Source organism: Erpetoichthys calabaricus, chromosome 13 (assembly GCF_900747795.2).
Source record: "Erpetoichthys calabaricus chromosome 13, fErpCal1.3, whole genome shotgun sequence".
NCBI classification, from domain to species: Eukaryota; Metazoa; Chordata; class Cladistia; order Polypteriformes; family Polypteridae; genus Erpetoichthys; species Erpetoichthys calabaricus.
Window position 1 is genome coordinate 6,068,488 of NC_041406.2, and position 19,486 is coordinate 6,087,973.

Here is a 19,486-nt window from a genome sequence, read left to right on the forward strand (position 1 = left end):
TTGTGGTGAAACATTTTGATGCACAGGGCTCCAAGAAGGGGGTTTTCACTAAATTACAAAGGAAAATATTCTTTAAATTTAAGTTAGCACATTGGTTAGTGGTGTTCCTTACCATTTTACATGATTCACTTTAGTATTTGTAGGAGGCCAAAGCCTATCCTGGCAGCATCGTGCATAAGGCAGGAACAAAGTGTGGGTGGTGACCAGTCTTGGTTGCAGAACACTCAGAGCCAGTTAACCAAAAAATGCATATTTGGAGTCTATGAGGGGATAATGGAGAATAACCCATGTGGACTCTGTGGTCCTGGATGCTGGATCTGGAGAGTGGCAGCACTTTTACCCAGTTAACAGTAGCAGCGATTATCTGTGTTATTGTGATGCTTAATGGGGCAATGTAAATCCAAAACTGAAAAATGTAAGCCTTCAGGCCTGTACCACTATTATCATTTTAAAAAACTTGAAATAATGCTGCAAAATAAATGTGCTGTTGAACATTCACAGGTTGCTCTTAAAGTGTCAACTTAAACAATGTAACTTGTTCAACAGCCATTATTGATTGGGCTATCACCACATCAGCAGAGATTTAGGGTGGAGTGGTGACTCTGAGGCGAAGAATCTGTGCTGGTATCCAAAAGATTGCCGGTTCGAATCCCCCTCACTGCCAGAAGAGATCCTACTCTGCTGGGCCCTTGAGCAAGACCCTTAACCTGTAATTGCTCCAGGGGCGCTGTACAATTGCTGACCCTGCGCTCTGACCCCAAGGGGTATGCGAAAACTAACAAATTCCTAATACAAGAAATTGTATAAGGCGAAATAAAGAACAAAAAAAAATGTATCCCCCTTTCACTTTGGTGTGCCATTAAATATCAGTCACTTATTATTTAGTTTACCTTTTGCAAAAGTTTAAGTTACACTCTTTTGTAAAGTACAGCAGTCTATTCAGGTATATTTAACAAAATATTTGGTTGAAATTGGAGACATACTATGTGTTTTTGCAAAGGCCACTTTGAGCATGGGAAAGGTGCTATAGGTAGTTAGGTATATAATTAGCATCACCTCTGACCACAGTTAGCACATCATGGTTCCTCAGTGCAAATAATCAAACGTCGTACTTGTGCTGCGCCATCAATCACAAACCCAACCACACTTTGGCATCTGTATGCAGAAACTGCTGACACACACTGCTGGCTTTCCAATTTCCTTCTGCTCCTCCATGTTCTCTCAACAATTTTGGTGTGAAATTTTTTTGTGTGATCATTGTGAGCAATAATTTCTGCATGTACTGTATGTGTGAAAATTTGTGTGGTAAATGCAGTGAGGTCCTTGGCTCTTCCTTTCCTTATTAAGTAGCAAATAATGTTATATTTAGATTTTTCTGCAGTTCACACTTTAATGACATTGATAAGCATGCAAACAGAAAATGTTGAAACACTATCATTTGTGATATGTCCTGACCTTTTTCAAATAAAAAGATGTCATTGTGGGCATTTTTTAATTAATTTATTTTTTTAATTTTAATTTTTAGACCTGCAGGATGGGACAATGAAAAGAAGATCGGAATCTTGCACGAGAACTTTCAGACCCTGAAAATTGAAGATAGTTTTGAAGATGTAATAATTAAACCCCCTGTTCGAAAGGTAACTCCCTAGCTTTACATGTGCAGTACACTGAATTTTGGAAGTCTGAGATCATGCTCATGAAGTTTCCTTTGTTTTTTCATACATAGAATGTTGTACATTTTTAGTTAATTGTACACTACCATCTTTAATATCAATAAAATGCATTGTTGGGATAGGTTCCTGTACTCTGCAACCCTGCTCACGATAAGCATGTTTGAAGCTGGATGAATGTATATTTATGATTAAATATAGAAATTTTTAAAAAGTTTAAAATTAAGCCTTTATATAAACTTGAAGAGAGTTAGTTCAGCATACTGTTTAATAAATCTTGCATGTTTTTTTTGATTTACAGTTTGTACATGAAAAAGAAATTGTGTCAGAAGATGATCAAGTGTTCCTTATAAAATTGCAGGTAAAGGGAAAAATTTTGCAAATTGTTAAATTCATTTTTAAAGTAATTTTTTTATAGCAAGGTGCTTTAGGTTAGTTGTGGCAGTGTGGATTTTTTTTTTTGGGCTCCTCTTATAAATGTTGTCTGACCTGAGATTGTAAACTTAAAAGAAGTTCCTTTTGAGATTAGCTTATGAATACGCCGTATGTGGAGGATCACAATGCAGCGCAACAGAAACAGAACAGCGACATTTAAAGTGTTTTCTGTATAAAACTTGTAGCAGCAATAAATAGCAAAGACAGAAGTAAGAGGACCAAAATGAAGTTAACAGCTTTTTGGCTACAAAAATGTTTATGCATCTTCTTATATAATACGCTACCATGGCTGTCATGGCTTTACAGGACACACTTAAATGCACAACTGGCTCATATCATAACAATTGGAAAATAACATTTAAGCTAACGTGTACATCCTGGGGATGTGGATAGAAACCAGTATACCCAGAGAAAGCCCACATAGAAATTGAAAACATGCCAACTCCAAAGAGACCATGACTGAGCAAACCATTCATTCACAGTTCTTAGTAAGATATGCTTGTGAAATTTATTTCCAGTGGCTGGTAAAGTGCTGGCAACCTTTTCAAAATTGAATTTGCTTAGGGTTCCCCCTTTATTAGTGTTACTTTTGGCCACGATAAAAACATGATTTAACATTTGCCATTTTGTTAGAACATCTAGACCAGGGGTTCTCAAACTTTTTAATTGGACTCCTGGGCTAATTAAGTGAACTGTTATTTCCCAAATTCCCTGTTTTGGGAACAATATAGAAATTATAAAACCTAAGTCAAAAACATATTAATGTACTAAGCAGTTAAATAGGAATAATGCATTTTTTTTTTCTTCTTAATATTTTCTTCTTGATTTTCATTCTACTTTTCTAGTGTTGTAGTTGTTTAATTAATCCATTATTTACTAATTTGTGAGTCTGACGCTAAAGTAGTTGCAGCCTTTGATTATTCCATGTTGTTTGCCTGGCTGTCTGCTTGGCTTATTTTTAATTGTCATTAATAAAATGCAATGAAGGGGGAAAACTGCACAGAGAAAGGGCAAAATAGAATGAAATCAACCAAAAAGAGTTAAGCATTTCAATCTATAGCAAAAGCATAAATATTTCTAAATGTCTTATAAATGTAAAAAGCATGCTGCTGTGCTTTCTTAATGTAGAATAAGATAACAGAAAAAAAAATACCAGCTGATTAAATGAGATCAGCGTGGACCTGGAGAAAGCATATGACCGGGGACCTCGAGAGGAGCTGTGGTATTGTATGAGGAAGTCGGGAGTGGCAGAGAAGTACGTAAGAGTTGCGCAGGATATGTACGAGGGAAGTGTGACAGTGGTGAGGTCTGCGATAGGAGTGACGGAGGTGGGATTACATCAGGGATCGGCTCTGAGCCCTTTATTTGCAATGGTGATGTACAGGCTGACAGATGAGATTAGACAGGAGTCCCCATGGACTGTGATATTTGCTGATGACATTATGATCTGTAGCGAGAGTAGGGAGCAGGTCAAGGAGACCCTGGAGAGGTGGAGATATGCTCTAGAGAGGAGAAGAATGAAGGTCAGTAGGACCACCAAAACCAAATACAAAGTGTGTAAATGAGAGGGAGGTCAATGGAATGGTGAGGATGCAAGGTGTAGAGTTGGCGAAGGTGGAGGAGTTTAAATACTTGGGATCAACAGTACAACGTAATGGGGATTATGGAAGAGAAGTGAAGAAGAGAGTGCAGGCAGGGTGGAATGGGAGGAGAAGAGTGTCAGGAGTAATTTGTGGCAGACGGGTACCAGCAAGAGTGAAAGGGAAGGTCTACAGGAGGGTAGTGAGACCAGCTATGTTATATGGGTCAGAGACGGTGGCACAGGAGACAGAGCTGGAGGTGACAGAGTTAAAGATGCTAAGATTTTAATTTGGTGTGACGAGGATGGATAGGATTAGAAATGAGGACATTAGGGATTACGTTGGTTTGGACATGTGCAGAGGAGAGATGCTGGGTATATTGGGAGAAGTGTGCGAAGGATAGAGCTGCCAGGCAAGAGGAAAAGAGGAAGGCCTAAGCGAAGGTTTATGGATGTGGTGAGAGAGGACATGCAGGTGATGGGGGTGACAGAACAAGATGACGAGGACAGAAAGATCTGGAAGAAGATGATCCGCTGTGGCAACCCCTGACGGGAGCAGCCAAAAGAAGAAGAATTATCAGGTGTTGTCACCGATTATGAATCTGGTTGGAACAAAAACCTGAAGCCACAGTGGGCTCCCAGGACCGACTTTGAGAACCCCTGATCTAGACCGTGTTGAGAAAGAAGTGGCTGCACAGTCAAATATCTCTTGTTTCATATTGACGTCTCACTGTCATCTCCACTATTTTGGCAATTTGTTCTGTTTGTCTTTTGATTTTATCTGGATGAAGAAATATGGCACTTCTAGTGTTCTTGCATCTATTAAATACACTGATATTAAGAAAATTTGTAAATACTTCTGATGTCAGAAGTCTCAGTGATGGGATAGAGTCAGAGTTGGGGAAAAATGTCATTTTTAATTTTGAGGATCTCGGACATTATTAGTTTTACTGTAAACTTTCAGTTACTTATCTTAAGATTGCCTTTTCTGAAAAGTGTGTCTTTGTGAGTATCAAGATTTTATTTTAAGGCATAATTATTCATTTATATATTTTATACAATTTGATGTTTACATAACCATAATTTACAATATGACTTGTAATTAGCTAAGATTAATTATGTAAAAAGTAATGCAAGTAAACTATTTATTTTCTTTTAAACAGACATTACTATCTAAACAGCCTGCAGCTTCTACAGGAAGACCAGTGGTCAGTATATTTTCATGTGTTTCTTTCTGTAGGCATTGTCTTATTTTAAACTTTTAATTAAATCAGAATATTTACTGGTATACATAAGAAATAATATGTAGATGAAAATGGTATAACACAATGCCATTTTTATTTTTTATTTTTTCTATAATTGTGTATATACGGTGTGTATCTCCTATCTGTTAATTTCAACAAATTTCTTCTTGAAAAAATATAATTTCCTTCAATTAGGTATTTAATGTTGCTAAGGTGTATCTTTTCAGGAATAACGAAGGTAATTAAGCAATTAATTCGTTAACCTCCTAATAAAGTTGTCATTTTTTAACTGAATTTTCCAGTTTCAGCTACAGATTCGACAGGCAAGCTTTGTAATGATTGGTATGTGTACAGTTTGAGTAGCTCTTAACCTGTAAAGACTGCGAGCACTAGAATTAAGTCATTTTCTGGCCCACCTTGTCCTTTAACAGTCACAGGGCATTGCTGGAATCTATCCCAGCTAACATAGGGCACAGGGTAGGAACAAACCCTGGACAGGCCGCCAGTCCAGTGCAAGGTGAACACACACATACTCGCACACCAAACACACCTTGGGAGCAATTTAATCTTGCCAACCCACCTGACCTGCATGTCTTTGAACTGTAGCTTGAAACCCACGTAGACACACGGGGAGAAGATGCAAACTTCACATAGGGAGGACTTGGGACATAAACTCGGCTCTCCTTATTGTGAGGCACTACTGCTGCACCATCATGCCGCCAAACCGCTAGAACTGAAATAATCAAATAGAAATATTTTATTGCACTTTTCTCTTAATGTTTTCTCTCTCGCTCTCTGTCACTCTCTCTCTGTTTGTTTGCCTTTATACTTCCAAATTCACATTCTTCAGGCAGGATGTGACATTACAAATAAATAAAACACACAAACAATTTAAATCATTTATTTTATTAGTTTTTTTTGTTTTTTTAATAATGCTTCTCATTATTTTAAGGAACCTTCAAACAGAGGTCCTAGTGGTTCACCCAGAACACCAAGTCGGTCTGGAACCACAAATGTTGCCAATGTAACACCCATTTCAACAGGAACTAAGAAAATTGACCCTAATATGAAAGGTAAAGGAAAAGAATGAATCCTAAGTAATTATTGCCCTTTCTATGTATCATCAGCACTGATATTTCACTTTCTGCTTTCTGTACTGCAGCTGGGACTACAAGTGAAGGGGTCCTTGCCAACTTCTTCAATAGTTTGCTCAGTAAAAAAACTGGCACTCCTGCTGTTGGGGGCAGCAATCAGAGTGGGGGTACCACTGGAGGCAGTTTACCACCAGGGTCTGCAAAGAAATCAGGTAGGGCTTAATAATGCAGAGTCATGCTTTTTCTTGCCCCATTTCTGCTTTTAATTGTTTGTATTGTCATCATAAGTAGTCCTGTCAAATCTAGTGATTCCAGTGTGTTATGACTAACAGTACCTACAGCAGTACTCTTTTGCAAGTTACCCTTACATAGCAGTAAGTTTTTATACCTTGGTTAGCACAGTGATAGCAGGATAAAGCTTGCAGAGGAGGTGTCTGAAATGAATTAATTAGAAAAAGTGAATCTTCCTAATCTATTGATCCATTACAGTCTGCCTATCCGAGCAGTTTGGAACACAAAGCAAGAACAAACATTATATAGTACCGGGGGGGCAAGCCCCCCTGGTGCCTTTGGTGCCCAACCCCCAGCTGCGGTGTCAATCTTCAGCTAACTAAATCACCTAAATACAAACATTGGTGTTATGAATAGAAATAAAAACCACGGCTTTCTTGATATTTTGGTTTATAATTTAAGAACGGAATAAGAATCTGAAAATCTAACTATCACATTAAAGTTCAATAAATTCTGAAAAGAATGATCCATCCATCCATCCATCCATCCATTATCCAACCCGCTGAATCCGAACACAGGGTCACGGGGGGTCTGCTGGAGCCAATCCCAGCCAACACAGGGCACAAGGCAGGAACCAATCCCGGGCAGGGTGCCAACCCACCGCAGGACACCCACAAACACACCCACACACCAAGCACACACTAGGGCCAATTTAGAATCGCCAATCCACCTCACCTGCATGTCTTTGGACTGTGGGAGGAAACCGGAGCGCCCGGAAGAAACCCACGCAGTCACGGGGGGAACATGCAAACTCCATGCAGGGAGGACCCGGGAAGCGAACCCGGGTCTCCTAACTGTGAGGCAGCAGCGCTACCACTGCGCCACCGTACTGCCCGAAAAGAATGATACCAAACATATATATGTAGGTTTTAAAATAAGCCTGAATTAAAGTGTGAGAAAAAACGTGACATAAAATCAGGGAGAGGGAAGTCTGGGCAGCTCTGATCTCAGATGAGCATAAGAGGATGGACATATATAGGTATATAGATAGATATAATATATATAATATACTAGTAACGGCACACTGCAAATACACTTGACTTGAGCATTCCTAGTTTTCATCCACTTTCTCTGTATGTTTAGCATTCATTTGCTCAAAGGTTGATGCGCTTGCTGCTTCCTGATCAGCTTATTTTTTCTCCACCCTAGCGGTCCCGCTTCTCTTCTTTCGTCAGCATCTTTTCGCATTAAAATTGATTAAGTCAGTCTCTGTGTTGCAATTACTTAGTACGTTTTCTTTAACTTTTCACTTAAGCTGGCGCTTAAGTCTTCGATCTGCCTCAAGAATGATTAAAGATATGAAGAAGTAGGAGAAGAGACGGCAAAGGTGGTAGGGATGAGAACGGCACCCATACGCATGCACCGCACGGCTCCTGCAGAGAGTTGATTCTACATTAAAATTTAAAGAGGAATAACCTTGGAGGTCAATCGTCACCCGGAAAGCGGATAGTAGATGTTGTGTAGATGGAAGAGGGGTCAAGATCTGAATCTGACTTGACTGTAATAGCATGAGACATTTTACCTACATAACAGTGATGTGTGTATGGAAATCGGTATGATTTGAAACTTGTTTGTTAAATTGAAAAAGGAATGAGGTAAGAAGGAGGATGCTGCATGTTTTCAGGTCCAACCTTCAAATAAAGAGATAAAGTACAGAAAGGAGCTGACAGTTTAGGGCAGGGGTGGCAAACTCCAGTGGCTGCAGGTTTTCATTCTAACCCTTTTCCTAATCAGTGGCCAGTTTTCACTGCTAATTAACTTTTTTCCCTTCATTTTAATAGCCATGTTTTTAAGGATTCAGTGCTCTGAATTATTTTCTTCATTAAATGACAGCCAAACAGAAATCAAATGTGAAACAAGTCAACAGGTGACCAGCTAAATTGTGGCTTCAAACTCCCAACTAATTTCACTCCAACCAGTTTCTTAATGAGAAGCCAATTCTTGCTGTTAATTAAACCTGTTATTTAATTCTATGGCTTGTTGCTGCTCTCATTCTGACACAGCAGACATTTCCATAACTGTTGATTTTCTGTTTTTTCTAAGAACATTTGTCAAGATATTTTGGTGACCTGAGAGATCAACCTTACTGAGACCTTCACCTTTCTCTATTTTCAGATATTGTGTGATGGGCACTGGTGAGCTGGTCATGTGGCACCTTGTTTTGTGTCTCATTATTGTTTGGCAGCTAATTAAAGAAAAAGAAATAACTAAGGGGCCTGAATCAAATTAATTAAAATGAAGACAAAATAAGTTAATTAGCAGCAAAAAACTAATGAAGATGGTTAGAATTAAAATCTGCAGCCACTGCGGCACTCCAGGACTGGATTTTGCCACCCCTGGTTTAGGGGAAAGTCCAGAATGAGAGGAACTCTGAGTCTCCAAAAGGATCAGCGAGTGTATGAATGCCCAAAGCGGACCGGTGTGGAAAAGAAATGAGATGCCATGTTAGCAGGCTTGGATTATTTGGATAGATCGCAAGACAGCATTTAGCCCTTCAGAGTGAAGCTATAGATTTTATCTTAAGATATTAGGCAATGTCTTTATTTTATTGAACAATTTATTGTGATTCACAATATTTTAAAAAAAAAAAAAAAATCATTAAAGTGGGACTGCTGGTGGTGCTTGGAACACCAACACCCTCTGTAGTTCAATGTTTATCACCAGAGCTGTTCCTGTCCCCTAAAACTAGTTGTCTCAAGTTAGGCTTCCTTTTCAAAGTAAGTAATGTATTATCTGCATTATAGACTGTTACATGTTTAAGTGCATATTAATAAGACAGCTGAATGAATGAGGGAAGTCTTCTGCTAGCAGACTGAAGTTTTTCTAATTGCCACATTATTTAATGGAGCGATCAAAGTCAAGAGTTCTGTAGTTAATGAGAGTCTTGGGCAGCCTGCTCATCTGACACCCTGCTTTGTTCCCGTGACCTAAAGAAACTGCCACCTGCTTCCTAGTGACCTTCCCTAGGCTGAGCTTTCTTCCTTCTGCTCACCTCTGACCTTGCAGGGCTGACACACTTCCAGGTAAAAGAAATCCTATAAGATTTTGTGGCCTCCAGTGTCCTCATTCTGCCTTGTAGTGGTTCCCTGTGTGCTTTCTAGCTTGTGCCTCACAAAGGAGTGAAGTGAACTGTAAGATTATCTAGAAAGCAGGCTTGTGTATGAACAGGTCAACAGTATTCCTGGTAAAATTTAAAACCTAACTAACATACAGTGGATCCTCGGGTCACAAACGTCTCTGAACACGTACAAATCGGATTATGACCAAAAAGTTCGCCAAACTTTTGCATCTGTTCATGACCACACACTCGGGTGACTAACAAGCCAGTTTCCCTTCCAGTTCGTACGCGCCAATGATTTCCGCACGTGTTCAGTCTCTCCCTGTACAGTACATTGTTCTCGGTCAGATGTGCATCGTGCAGAGGGACTTTACCACAAAACTGTAATCTCCTGTCTACCCAGCTTCCTGCTCTCTTCCTTCATGCCAGAACTCGACTCATGCAAGGTTAGTTTTCTTGGTTGTTTCTGGTTAGTTTTTGTATAAATTACAGATTTTTCAAATGTTCATTTTTTTCCCTATGCTTAAAACTCATTAAAAAAAAAAAAAGTGTTTATAGCGAGCGGTTCGTAAGGCTGTAGCGTGAACTCTTGCAATGTTAGTTTTCTCTGTTGTTCAAGGTTTTCTCCGTATTATTCAGTGTTTTTACATTTAGTTTACTATTATGCTGTGCATTCTATGGTATAATTAACTATATTTGTGCTTAAAAATCTTTTAAAAAAAAAATATATATATATACACGAGGGGGGACCCAAAAATAACCGGAATTTTGTTGTTGTTAGGTTGGTACTTGTAGTACATGGTTGGGCCGCTAGGCCGACTAGTTACACTCCTCACAAGTCAGTCTGCCAAGGTTGTGCTTGTGTTCAGTGATTTTTTTTGTAAAAGTAGGTTGCGCAACAGTGTGAGAAGGAAACGCCCTGATTTGTGGGAGTCGGGCGATTGGTTCTTTCATCATGACAACGCTCCATCTCACACTGCTCTCAGCATTCGCCAATTTTTGGCAAGAAACGGTATGACAACCCTGAACCACCCACCCTACTCACCGGATTTAGCTCCGTGTGATTTCTTTTTGTTCCCTCGGATGAAAAAAGACTTGAAAGGAAGGCGTTTTTGCTGACGTCGAAGAGGTAAAACAAGAAACAACCAGAGCATTAATGGGCATTACGTCAGACGAATTTAAAAAATGTTTCGAACAATGGAACAAACGGTTAGATAAGTGTATTTCCGCCAATGGAGAGTACTTTGAAGGAGACTAATTGTAGTTTGTACAGAAAATTAAACACATTTTAAAAATATTTCCGGTTATTTTTGGGTCCCCCCCTCGTATTTACATACAGTTCATACGGTCTGGAATGGATTAATTGTATTTACATACAATCCTGTGGGGGAAATTACTTCGGGTCACAACCAAATCGGGTTGTGACCAGAGTTTTGGAACGAATTACGGTCGTGACCTGAGGTTCCACTGTACCTGTGAATGGTGTTAGTTTTCAAGAGTCTGACAAGCTGAAAATGTCCATGCTGTGGGGGAAAGTAAAGTGAAAAGAGACATATTTTTGTACATAAAATAATGTGTTGGTATCCAGTATAGTTCAAACCCTGATCCTACTCGAAATGCTCAGATATCGTGGGCACTAGTAAAGGTACTATGAACTAGTAAAGGTGGTAGGATAGCCAGTATGTCTTGGGGTGTTTTTGTTTTCCTTTGATTTTGTTTACAATTGAGTTGCATCATATTTTGTCATAAATGATTGTATAAAACTTGAGCAAACTACCTGTCACTGAGTGATCACTGTTTGTTAATGTCACTTCATCTTCTGTGTGATAGCAGTTACAGGCTGCTGGCCACGTTAAGGTCAGTGTTTAATGTAACTTCCTTGCTTGCATGAATGTCTCTGTCTTGCAATTTCTTTCCTCTGCAAGGGGAATGGCTCCCCCATTGATCCTGTTGCATGACACTTTCTCGTACTGCTCAGTTCAATCCCTTTAGTACTCCTCTATTGAAGAGGACTGTATTTTACATGCGTGTTCTGTTAAGACCTGCTCCCTGGCAAAATTATCTGCAAACCTGCTTGTAAAGTTAAAAGAAAGCCTTCATCTGATGGAAATAAGATGTCGTGAACATGGGGGGGCTTTTCTAGTGCATGGCTTTATAGCTATTCTTTTATATCATTTAACTAATAGGAATCCAGTTTTTTAGTTAATACTTAAATGTGAATGAATATTTTGTTGTAATGTCCAGAAAATTAGTTATTTACACAATTTACCTTACACTGTGCCATTGCTTCGTTTTGAGACACGAGGCACCAAAGTTGCCACTTTCCGCATAACTTTAAGAATAATAATTCTTTACATTTTATATGGTGCTTTTGTCACTACTCAAAGCGCTTCATTAAGTGGGGAGTCACTTCAACCACCACTAATGTGTAGCATCCACCTGGATGATGTGACGGCAGCCATTTTTGCTCCAGTACACTCGCCACACATTAGCAGAGAGAGAGAGATGGATAGATAGATGATTAGGGGGCCAGAATGACAAGGCCATGGTGGGCAATTTAGCCCGGACATTGGGATACACTCTTCTCTTTATGAAGGATGCCCAGGGATCTTTTATGACCACAGAGTCGAGACCTCTTTTTTACAACTCATCCAAAGGACAGCACCATTTTAACAGCATGGTGTCCCCCTGTTACCGCACTGGGGCATTGGGATCCACACACAGACCACAGGGTAGGCACCCCATGAGGGCCTCACCAATACCTCTTCCAGCAGCAACCCAAGCTTTCCCAGATGTTCTCCCATCCCAGTACTGGCCGGGCCCGACCAGGCTTAGCTTCAGGTGGGTGACCTGTTCTGAAGTGCTGGTCCTATGGCTGGTGGTTTTGAAGAAAGGAAAAAAAGTGGGGCATTGGCAAAATAGGCATGTGGAGTGACGTATTATGCTATATCAAGGTTATTGATTATGAATATAATATTTTTAGGATTTCATTCTTTATCGGTGGTCCAAGTCCTCCAAGGTACACACTCCGAAGGTTAAAAGTGACATATTTTAAATATAAGCATGTGGTGTATCGTTTTAGATTATTTCCAGGTCTATGATTATGAGTATGATGATATTTTCAATCCTCTACTGGGGGTCTAGCCCTCTATAGACTTCTATCAGAGGGTAAAAAAAATGCAATATTTATTTCAATCGAGAATATTTATAATTCAAACATTTAAATGGCAGCTCACACTTTAATATCTCAAATCCTTGACTCCACTCTTCGTTTATTATATACCTTTACCTAAGGGAATAAATCCTTACATTTCTTATGAACACCCCAATTTAGGAGGGTTTTTTCGCTAAATGAGACGTTCTCTCTCTCTCTCTCTCTCTATTCCTCTCAGGTCAGAAGCTGGGCTTAACAGACGTACAGGCAGAGCTGGATCGCATATCAAACAAGACGGAAGCTGAAGTGTTTTCCCCGACGTCTCCTACTTCTCCGGAAGACAGTGAAGTGTCCTGAAGTCCACCCTGACAAAATGTCCTCACGTAACCAAGTCTGCCTCTGCCAGTTTCTGTCACCTAATATGGAGGATTACAGACTTAAACCAGCATAACTGTTTTATGTTGAAATGAAGGATGGGCGTTGCAACTTAGTTCATGTGCTGCCCTAAAGGGAGCTGTGTGTTGTTCATGTTCGTATTCCACCAAATTCGAAAAAAACGTCCCATTAAACCTGGGCCCTCGTGTAAAAAAAGCCACAGTGCCTAGTCTACAACTCTACTAAGATTCTTTAGTATGACGTTGTGTGTGTGTGTGTGTTTTATATTTATTTAAGAAGTACCCTAAAGAATTGGTAAACCTGACTTGCACATTTTCCCTAAAACTGCTCAACAGCTAAAACTTTGCATGCTTTTTATTTGAATGCAAAGTGATATGACGTTCTGGTATATCTGTACATTTATGCAGTGTTTTTGTTTTTTTTTTTGTTTTTTTTATATGTTATTTCAAAAGAACAGTTTCAGTGAAACTGTTGTGTTTTGGAAGCAGCTTCTTTTCCATTACGTGAAACTGTCTAATTAAAAGTATGCAAGGACAAAACTAAAGAGATCATTATTATTCTTGTTAGCCTTTTGCATTCATGCAATTTAAAGTTTAAAAAGTGCACAGTTTGTAGATACTGTCAGTGCCGTGTCACTCTAAAGGCCACAGTTTGCCTTGTTTTGACAGTGTACAGTTTGTGATCTTCCACATTGTCCTCTTCAGTTCAAATATCGTAGTGCTGTTCCTATTGAAGTCTGTAATCCTAATAAAATTGTATTTATTCTCCTGCAGCCCACTGGATTATCCATGGCATTTTTTTGTGTAATGATGCAAGGGTAAGGAAAAAATAACTTCCACACTAATATATAATATAATATATTAGATACTTTATTAATCCCAAGGGGAAATTCACGTACTCCAGCAGCAGCATACTGATAAAGAACAATATTAAATTAAAGACTGATAACAATGCAGGTGTACAGACAGACAATAACTTTGTATAATGTTAACATTTAATAATATAATAATTAAAATATATATATATATATTATATATATATATATATATTATATATATTATATATATATATATATATATATATATATATATATATATATATATATATATATAATATATATATATTATATATATATATATAATATATATATATTATATATATATATATAATATATATATATTATATATATATATATATATATATATATATTATATATAATTCATTGCATTTGTAGTCAGAGTCCTAACCACCCACACAATTCAGGTTGGGACTCCGACTATGAATGTAATTACTCCGGACCTACAGGCTGTTAAATAAAAGAACCACACGCCGTGGCGCAGCGTAAAGGGGCTTCATCTCTGACATTGACGTCCAAGGTTCAATCCCCGAGAGGGGAGCAGTAGAGTGTGTACGCCTGATGAGCCCAAATGAGGGCGACACATGTTGCGTACTCTGCATTATTTGACAGTAAACTATGCTATATATATATATATATATATATATATATATATATATATATATATATATATATAAAAAACATACATACATACAGTTCGGTCCATAAATATTTGGACAGAGACAACTTTTGTCTAATTTTGGTTCTGTACATGACCACAATGAATTTGAAATGAAACAACTCAGATACAGTTCAAGTGCAGACTTTCAGCTTTTATTCAGTGGGGTGAACAAAACGATTGCATAAAAATGTGAGGCAACTAAAGCATTTTTTGAACACAATCCCTTCATTTCAGGGGCTCAAAAGTAATTGGACAATTGACTCAAAGGCTATTTCATGGGCAGGTGTGGTCAAGTCCGTCGTTATGTCCTTATCAATGAAGCAGATAAAAGGCCTGGAGTTGATTTGAGGTGTGGTGCTTGCATGTGGAAGATTTTGCTGTGAACAGACAACATGCGGTCAAAGGAGCTCTCCATGCAGGTGAAAGAAGCCATCCTTAAGCTGCGAAAACAGAAAAAACCCATCTGAGAAATTGCTCCAATATTACGAGTGGCAAAATCTACAGTTGGGTACATCCTGAGAAAGAAAGCAAGCACTGGTGAACTCGGCAACGCAAAAAGACCTGGACGTCCACGGAAGACAACAGTGGTGGATGATTGCAGAATCATTTCCATGGTGAAGAGAAACCCCTTCACAACAGCCAACCAAGTGAACAACACTCTCCAGAGGGGTAGGCGTATCGATATCCAAGTCTACCATAAAGAGAAGACTGCATGAAAGTAAATACAGAGGGTGCACTGCAAGGTGCAAGCCACTCATAAGCCTCAAGAATAGAAAGGCGAGATTGGACTTTGCTAAAGAAAATCTAAAAAAGCCAGCACAGTTCTGGAAAAACATTCTTTGGACAGATGAAACCAAGATCAACCTCTACCAGAATGATGGCAAGAAACAAGTATGGAGAAAGCGTGGAACAGCTCATTATCCAAAGCATAGCACATCATCTGTAAAACACGGTGGAGGGAGGCAGTGTGATGGCTTGGGCGTGCATGGCTACCAGTGGCACTGGGACACTCGTGTTTATTGATGATGTGACACAGGACAGAAGCAGCCGAATGAATTCTGAGGTGTTCAGAGACATACTGTCTGCTCAAATCCAGCTAAATACAGCAGTCAAATTGATTCATGATACAGATGGACAATGACCCAAAACATACAGCCAAAGCAACCCAGGAGTTTATTAAAGCAAAGAAGTGGACAATTCTTGAATGGCCAAGTTAGTCACCTGATCTTAACCCAATTGAGCAGGCATTTCACTTGTCGAAGACTAAACTTCAGACAGAAAGGCCCACAAACAAACAGCAACTGAAAGCCGCTGCAGTAAAGGCCTGGCAGAGCATTCAAAAGGAGGAAACCCAACATCTGGTGATGTCCAGGAGTTCAAGACTTCAGGCTGTCATTGCCAGCAAAGGGTTTTCAACCAAGTAGTAGAAATGAACATTTGATTTCCAGTTATTTAATTTGTCCAATTGCTTTTGAGTCCCTGAAATGAAGGGATTGTGTTCACAAAATGCTTTAGTTGCCTCACATTTTTATGCAATCGTTTTGTTCACCCCACTGAATTAAAGCTGAAAGTCTGCACTTCAACTGCATCGGAGTTGTTTAATTTCAAATTCATTGTGGTAATGTACAGAACCAAAATGAGAAAAAAGTTGTCTCTGTCCAAATATTTATGGACCTAACTGTATCTATCTATCTATTGTGTAGTGCCTTTCACTATCTATTGTGCTAAATCAGCCCAAGACACAGACGGACACACTTTTTTCTTTTCCCTTATGCCCACAAATCACCACAAATGAACTCATTTTCTTCCTCCCTCTTTCTTTCTTTCCTTCTTCTGTTTTACTTCTGCCACCTCCACTCCTCCCTTTACAAGCTCTGTCCTCCAGCTCCCAGAATGGAGTGAGGCGGCTCCTTTTATGTTGTACCTCCATGTGCTCCTTGACAATCTTTCCGCAGCACTTCCTGGTGTGGTGGAAGTGCTGCAGCCCCTGGCTCTGGAATCATCCGGGTGGACACTGGCCCCAACAGGGTTGAGCTTCTAAGCTCCAATCCCATGGCCCTGATGCAAACCAGGGGGTCTGCCCTCTCATGTCCCGGGGGAGGTACTGCCCCTCTCAACCAGTCCATCCATCCTCCAGGCATCGTGACTGGGCAAGAGTCCCAGCCATCTGCCACACCATCTATTATACAGTGTCTTTCACGTCTGTCTGTCAGTCTGTCATGTAGTGCCTTTCACTATCTATCATATAGTGCCTTTCCTATCTATCTCTGTCTATCATATAGCGCTTTTCCTATGTATCTATCATATAGTGCCTTTCCTATATCTATGTATCTATCTATCATATAGCGCTGTTCCTATGTATCTATCATATAGCGCCTATCCTTAGATACATAGGATAGGCGCTATATGATAGATAGATACATAGATATAGGAAAGGTGCTATATGATTATGTATCTGTCATATAGCACCTATCCTATTATATAGTGCCTTTCATGTCTGTCATGTAGTGCCTTTCACATCTATGTATCTGTCTTTCGTAGTGTCTTTCATGTCTATCTTTTTGTTATATAGTGCCTTTCACATCCATCCATCTGTCCCATCTGTCTGTCATGTAGTGCCTTTATCTATCTATATCATATAGCGCCTTTCCTATCTATCTCTATCATATAGCGCCTTTCCTATGTATCTGTATCATATAGCGCCTATCCTATGTATCTATATCTATCATATAGCGCTGTTCCTATAATAATAATAATAATTCATTACATTTATATAGTGCTTTTCTCAGTACTCAAATGTATCTGTATCCTATAGCGCCTATCCTATGTATCTATCATATAGCACCTATCCTTACATACATAGGTTAGGCGCTATATGATATACATAATCATATAGCGCCTATCATATATCTATCTCTATCATATAGCACCATTCCTATCTATTACATAGATGTGAAAGGCACTACATGACAGACACTATATATGTGTGTGTCTGTCGTAGTGTCTTTCATGTCTATCTATTTGTTATATAGTGCTTTTCACATCCATCCATCCATCTGTCCCGTCTGTCTGTCATGTTGTGCCTTTATTTATCATATAGTGCCTTTCCCATCTATCTTTCTGTCTATCAGGTGATATGCATTTGGCATAGACATGGAAAATTAAAAAGCACAACCCCACCCATAACCCTACCAATAACCCCTTGTTAAAATTCCACAATGCAGTATTAGGGAAGGGAGATTAAAGAAATCTCACCTTTAGTTGTGCTGAGTAAGAGTTTAGAGTTTAACCCTTTAATACTGACATAAAATGGTGGCACTAAGCATTTTCATTCCTGGAGGTGGGACGCCAAGAATAAAAAAGGTCGAGTCCCCTGGCCTGGAGCTAACGTGATGGCTGATCGTCACCGACTGTATTTAATAGTCCGCTCTGCTGTGGCATTTGCTTTGAGTTCCAGGTCTTAAATTCACCAAGACCAGGCTTTTGGCTGCTGTTAGTTTCCATTGACTCATTTGGCTGACCCCTTTATCCGAGGTGACTTAAACCATTTATGACACAACTGGTTTTGATTTCTTTTAGTTTTCCCATTGGAGCACAGACTGGTGAAGTGACTTCCTCAGGGTCACACAGACTCAAGATCATCCCTAGTTTTGTAGCATTGGTGCCTTGACCAGGTAGTGCAACATTTGAGGGGGCCTTGGCTTAAGAGAGTTTGGGAACCCCTGGCCTAAGTCACCTATCTTTGGAGATGTAAGAAGAAAACCCCCCATGGACATCAGCAGAAAGTACAAATTCACTCCACATTGGCAGAAGCTGAGATCAGGATTCAAATCCAAGGCGCCCAATGTCTCCGACAGAAGCACATGCAAACCAAGACTGGGCAAACGATGTTAGAATCCAGAAGGCTGTTTTGGTGTGCCAGCAGTGCCCTCCTGTTGTATACCATCCAGATGAACAGGTGTGTCTTTTCTTTCAGATTCTGCCACAGAACGGCGCTATATAAAGCAGAAATGATTATACAACAGGACATTCTTGTTATGTCAAACTTCAAAACAATGATAAACAGTTTGAAATCAACGTTTTCGAGGCGGCTGGCACCATTCTGAATTTCGATTCCGATGAAGTGGGCTTCAGTGCTCGGCGAGCCCGCTGCGACTCTCGGCTTACGTGCGAGCGGCCAGGCTCATATAAATAAAATAAAGGCAGATAAGCTGCTGTGTCACGTTGAGTTTCTGTTTCCTACTTTATTGTTTGGGGGGGGAATTCCAGCCTATTGTCTGTTTGTTTGTGATTTTTTTTTTTTTTTTTTTTTTGGAAAAGGACGAGCTCGGGAGGCGTCAGCGCGCTCCCATCCGAGGCCAACTTTCAGTTTCTGTTGAGTGCCGCCTGAGGTGAGGTGACCATTTTGAAAAGTTTCCTCGGCTCTCGTTTCTTTTCCTCGTGATCGGATATCTCCATTTCATCTTTACTTCATTGTTTTGGCCGGTGATTAATTCAGAGTGCCTCGGAACCACCATGGCGGACGCCCCAGTGTATAATAAAACGACGACGACGAATCAACACAACTCCAGCTCCGCGAAATTCTTCGATGTGCCCAACGAACACCTGGATGTGAAGCGAGCGGCGATCAAAGCGGTCGAAGTGGTGAGTGATGCTGGTGGGCTTTCCTTTACCAACGTGAAAATCACGGCTGGCAATCGTCTGCTCGTTATGGTATAATTTACCGTTTAGGGCAAAAGCAAATCAAATAAACCTGAAAGAAAATGTGCTCTGGGCACCCGGAAGTGCGCGGCTTTAACAACAACAACAAAAACTACAAAGAGACAAAACAAAAGAGATGGCCGTCCTTATGTTGAGCAGTTTGGCTTCGTTCAGAGTTAAGAGTCGCAGTCGTGGGCACAAATCATCTGAGCTGCAGCCCGTGGGTGACTTGGGACTGCCGGCGAGAGGAAAAAGCGAGCGAGGCGCTCCGCTACAGCCGATCAACTGGGCCCTGGACACCTCCCCGAGCCCCGTGGGGCGCCCTCGTGTTCTTACAGACCGTTGAA

The 19,486-nt window shown here is 39.9% G+C and overlaps 2 protein-coding genes across 3 annotated transcripts in view; both read left to right on the top strand.

Annotated features, from left to right (window-relative positions):
* dync1li1 (dynein, cytoplasmic 1, light intermediate chain 1) overlaps window positions 1-13,693 on the top strand; it is a 70,384-nt gene extending 56,691 nt beyond the window's left edge. Inside the window, exons 8-14 of one of the 2 annotated variants that reach the window (XM_051935653.1) lie at window positions 1,526-1,637; window positions 1,972-2,031; window positions 4,848-4,892; window positions 5,881-6,001; window positions 6,091-6,234; window positions 11,202-11,228; window positions 12,764-12,860. In XM_051935653.1, coding sequence (XP_051791613.1) covers window positions 1,526-1,637; window positions 1,972-2,031; window positions 4,848-4,892; window positions 5,881-6,001; window positions 6,091-6,234; window positions 11,202-11,227 — 508 coding nt within the window. In that variant the 3' untranslated portion in view covers window position 11,228; window positions 12,764-12,860. Of the gene's footprint in view, window positions 1-1,525; window positions 1,638-1,971; window positions 2,032-4,847; window positions 4,893-5,880; window positions 6,002-6,090; window positions 6,235-11,201; window positions 11,229-12,763 lie in introns of both variants that reach the window. The other variant, XM_028817905.2, reaches the window with a different exon arrangement.
* Window positions 13,694-18,728: 5,035 nt separating this feature from the next.
* cmtm6 (CKLF-like MARVEL transmembrane domain containing 6) overlaps window positions 18,729-19,486 on the top strand; it is a 56,961-nt gene continuing 56,203 nt past the window's right edge. Inside the window, exon 1 of the mRNA XM_028817906.2 lies at window positions 18,729-19,082. Within this exon, the coding sequence (XP_028673739.2) occupies window positions 18,954-19,082 (129 nt within the window). The 5' untranslated portion in view covers window positions 18,729-18,953. The remainder of the gene's footprint in view (window positions 19,083-19,486) is intronic.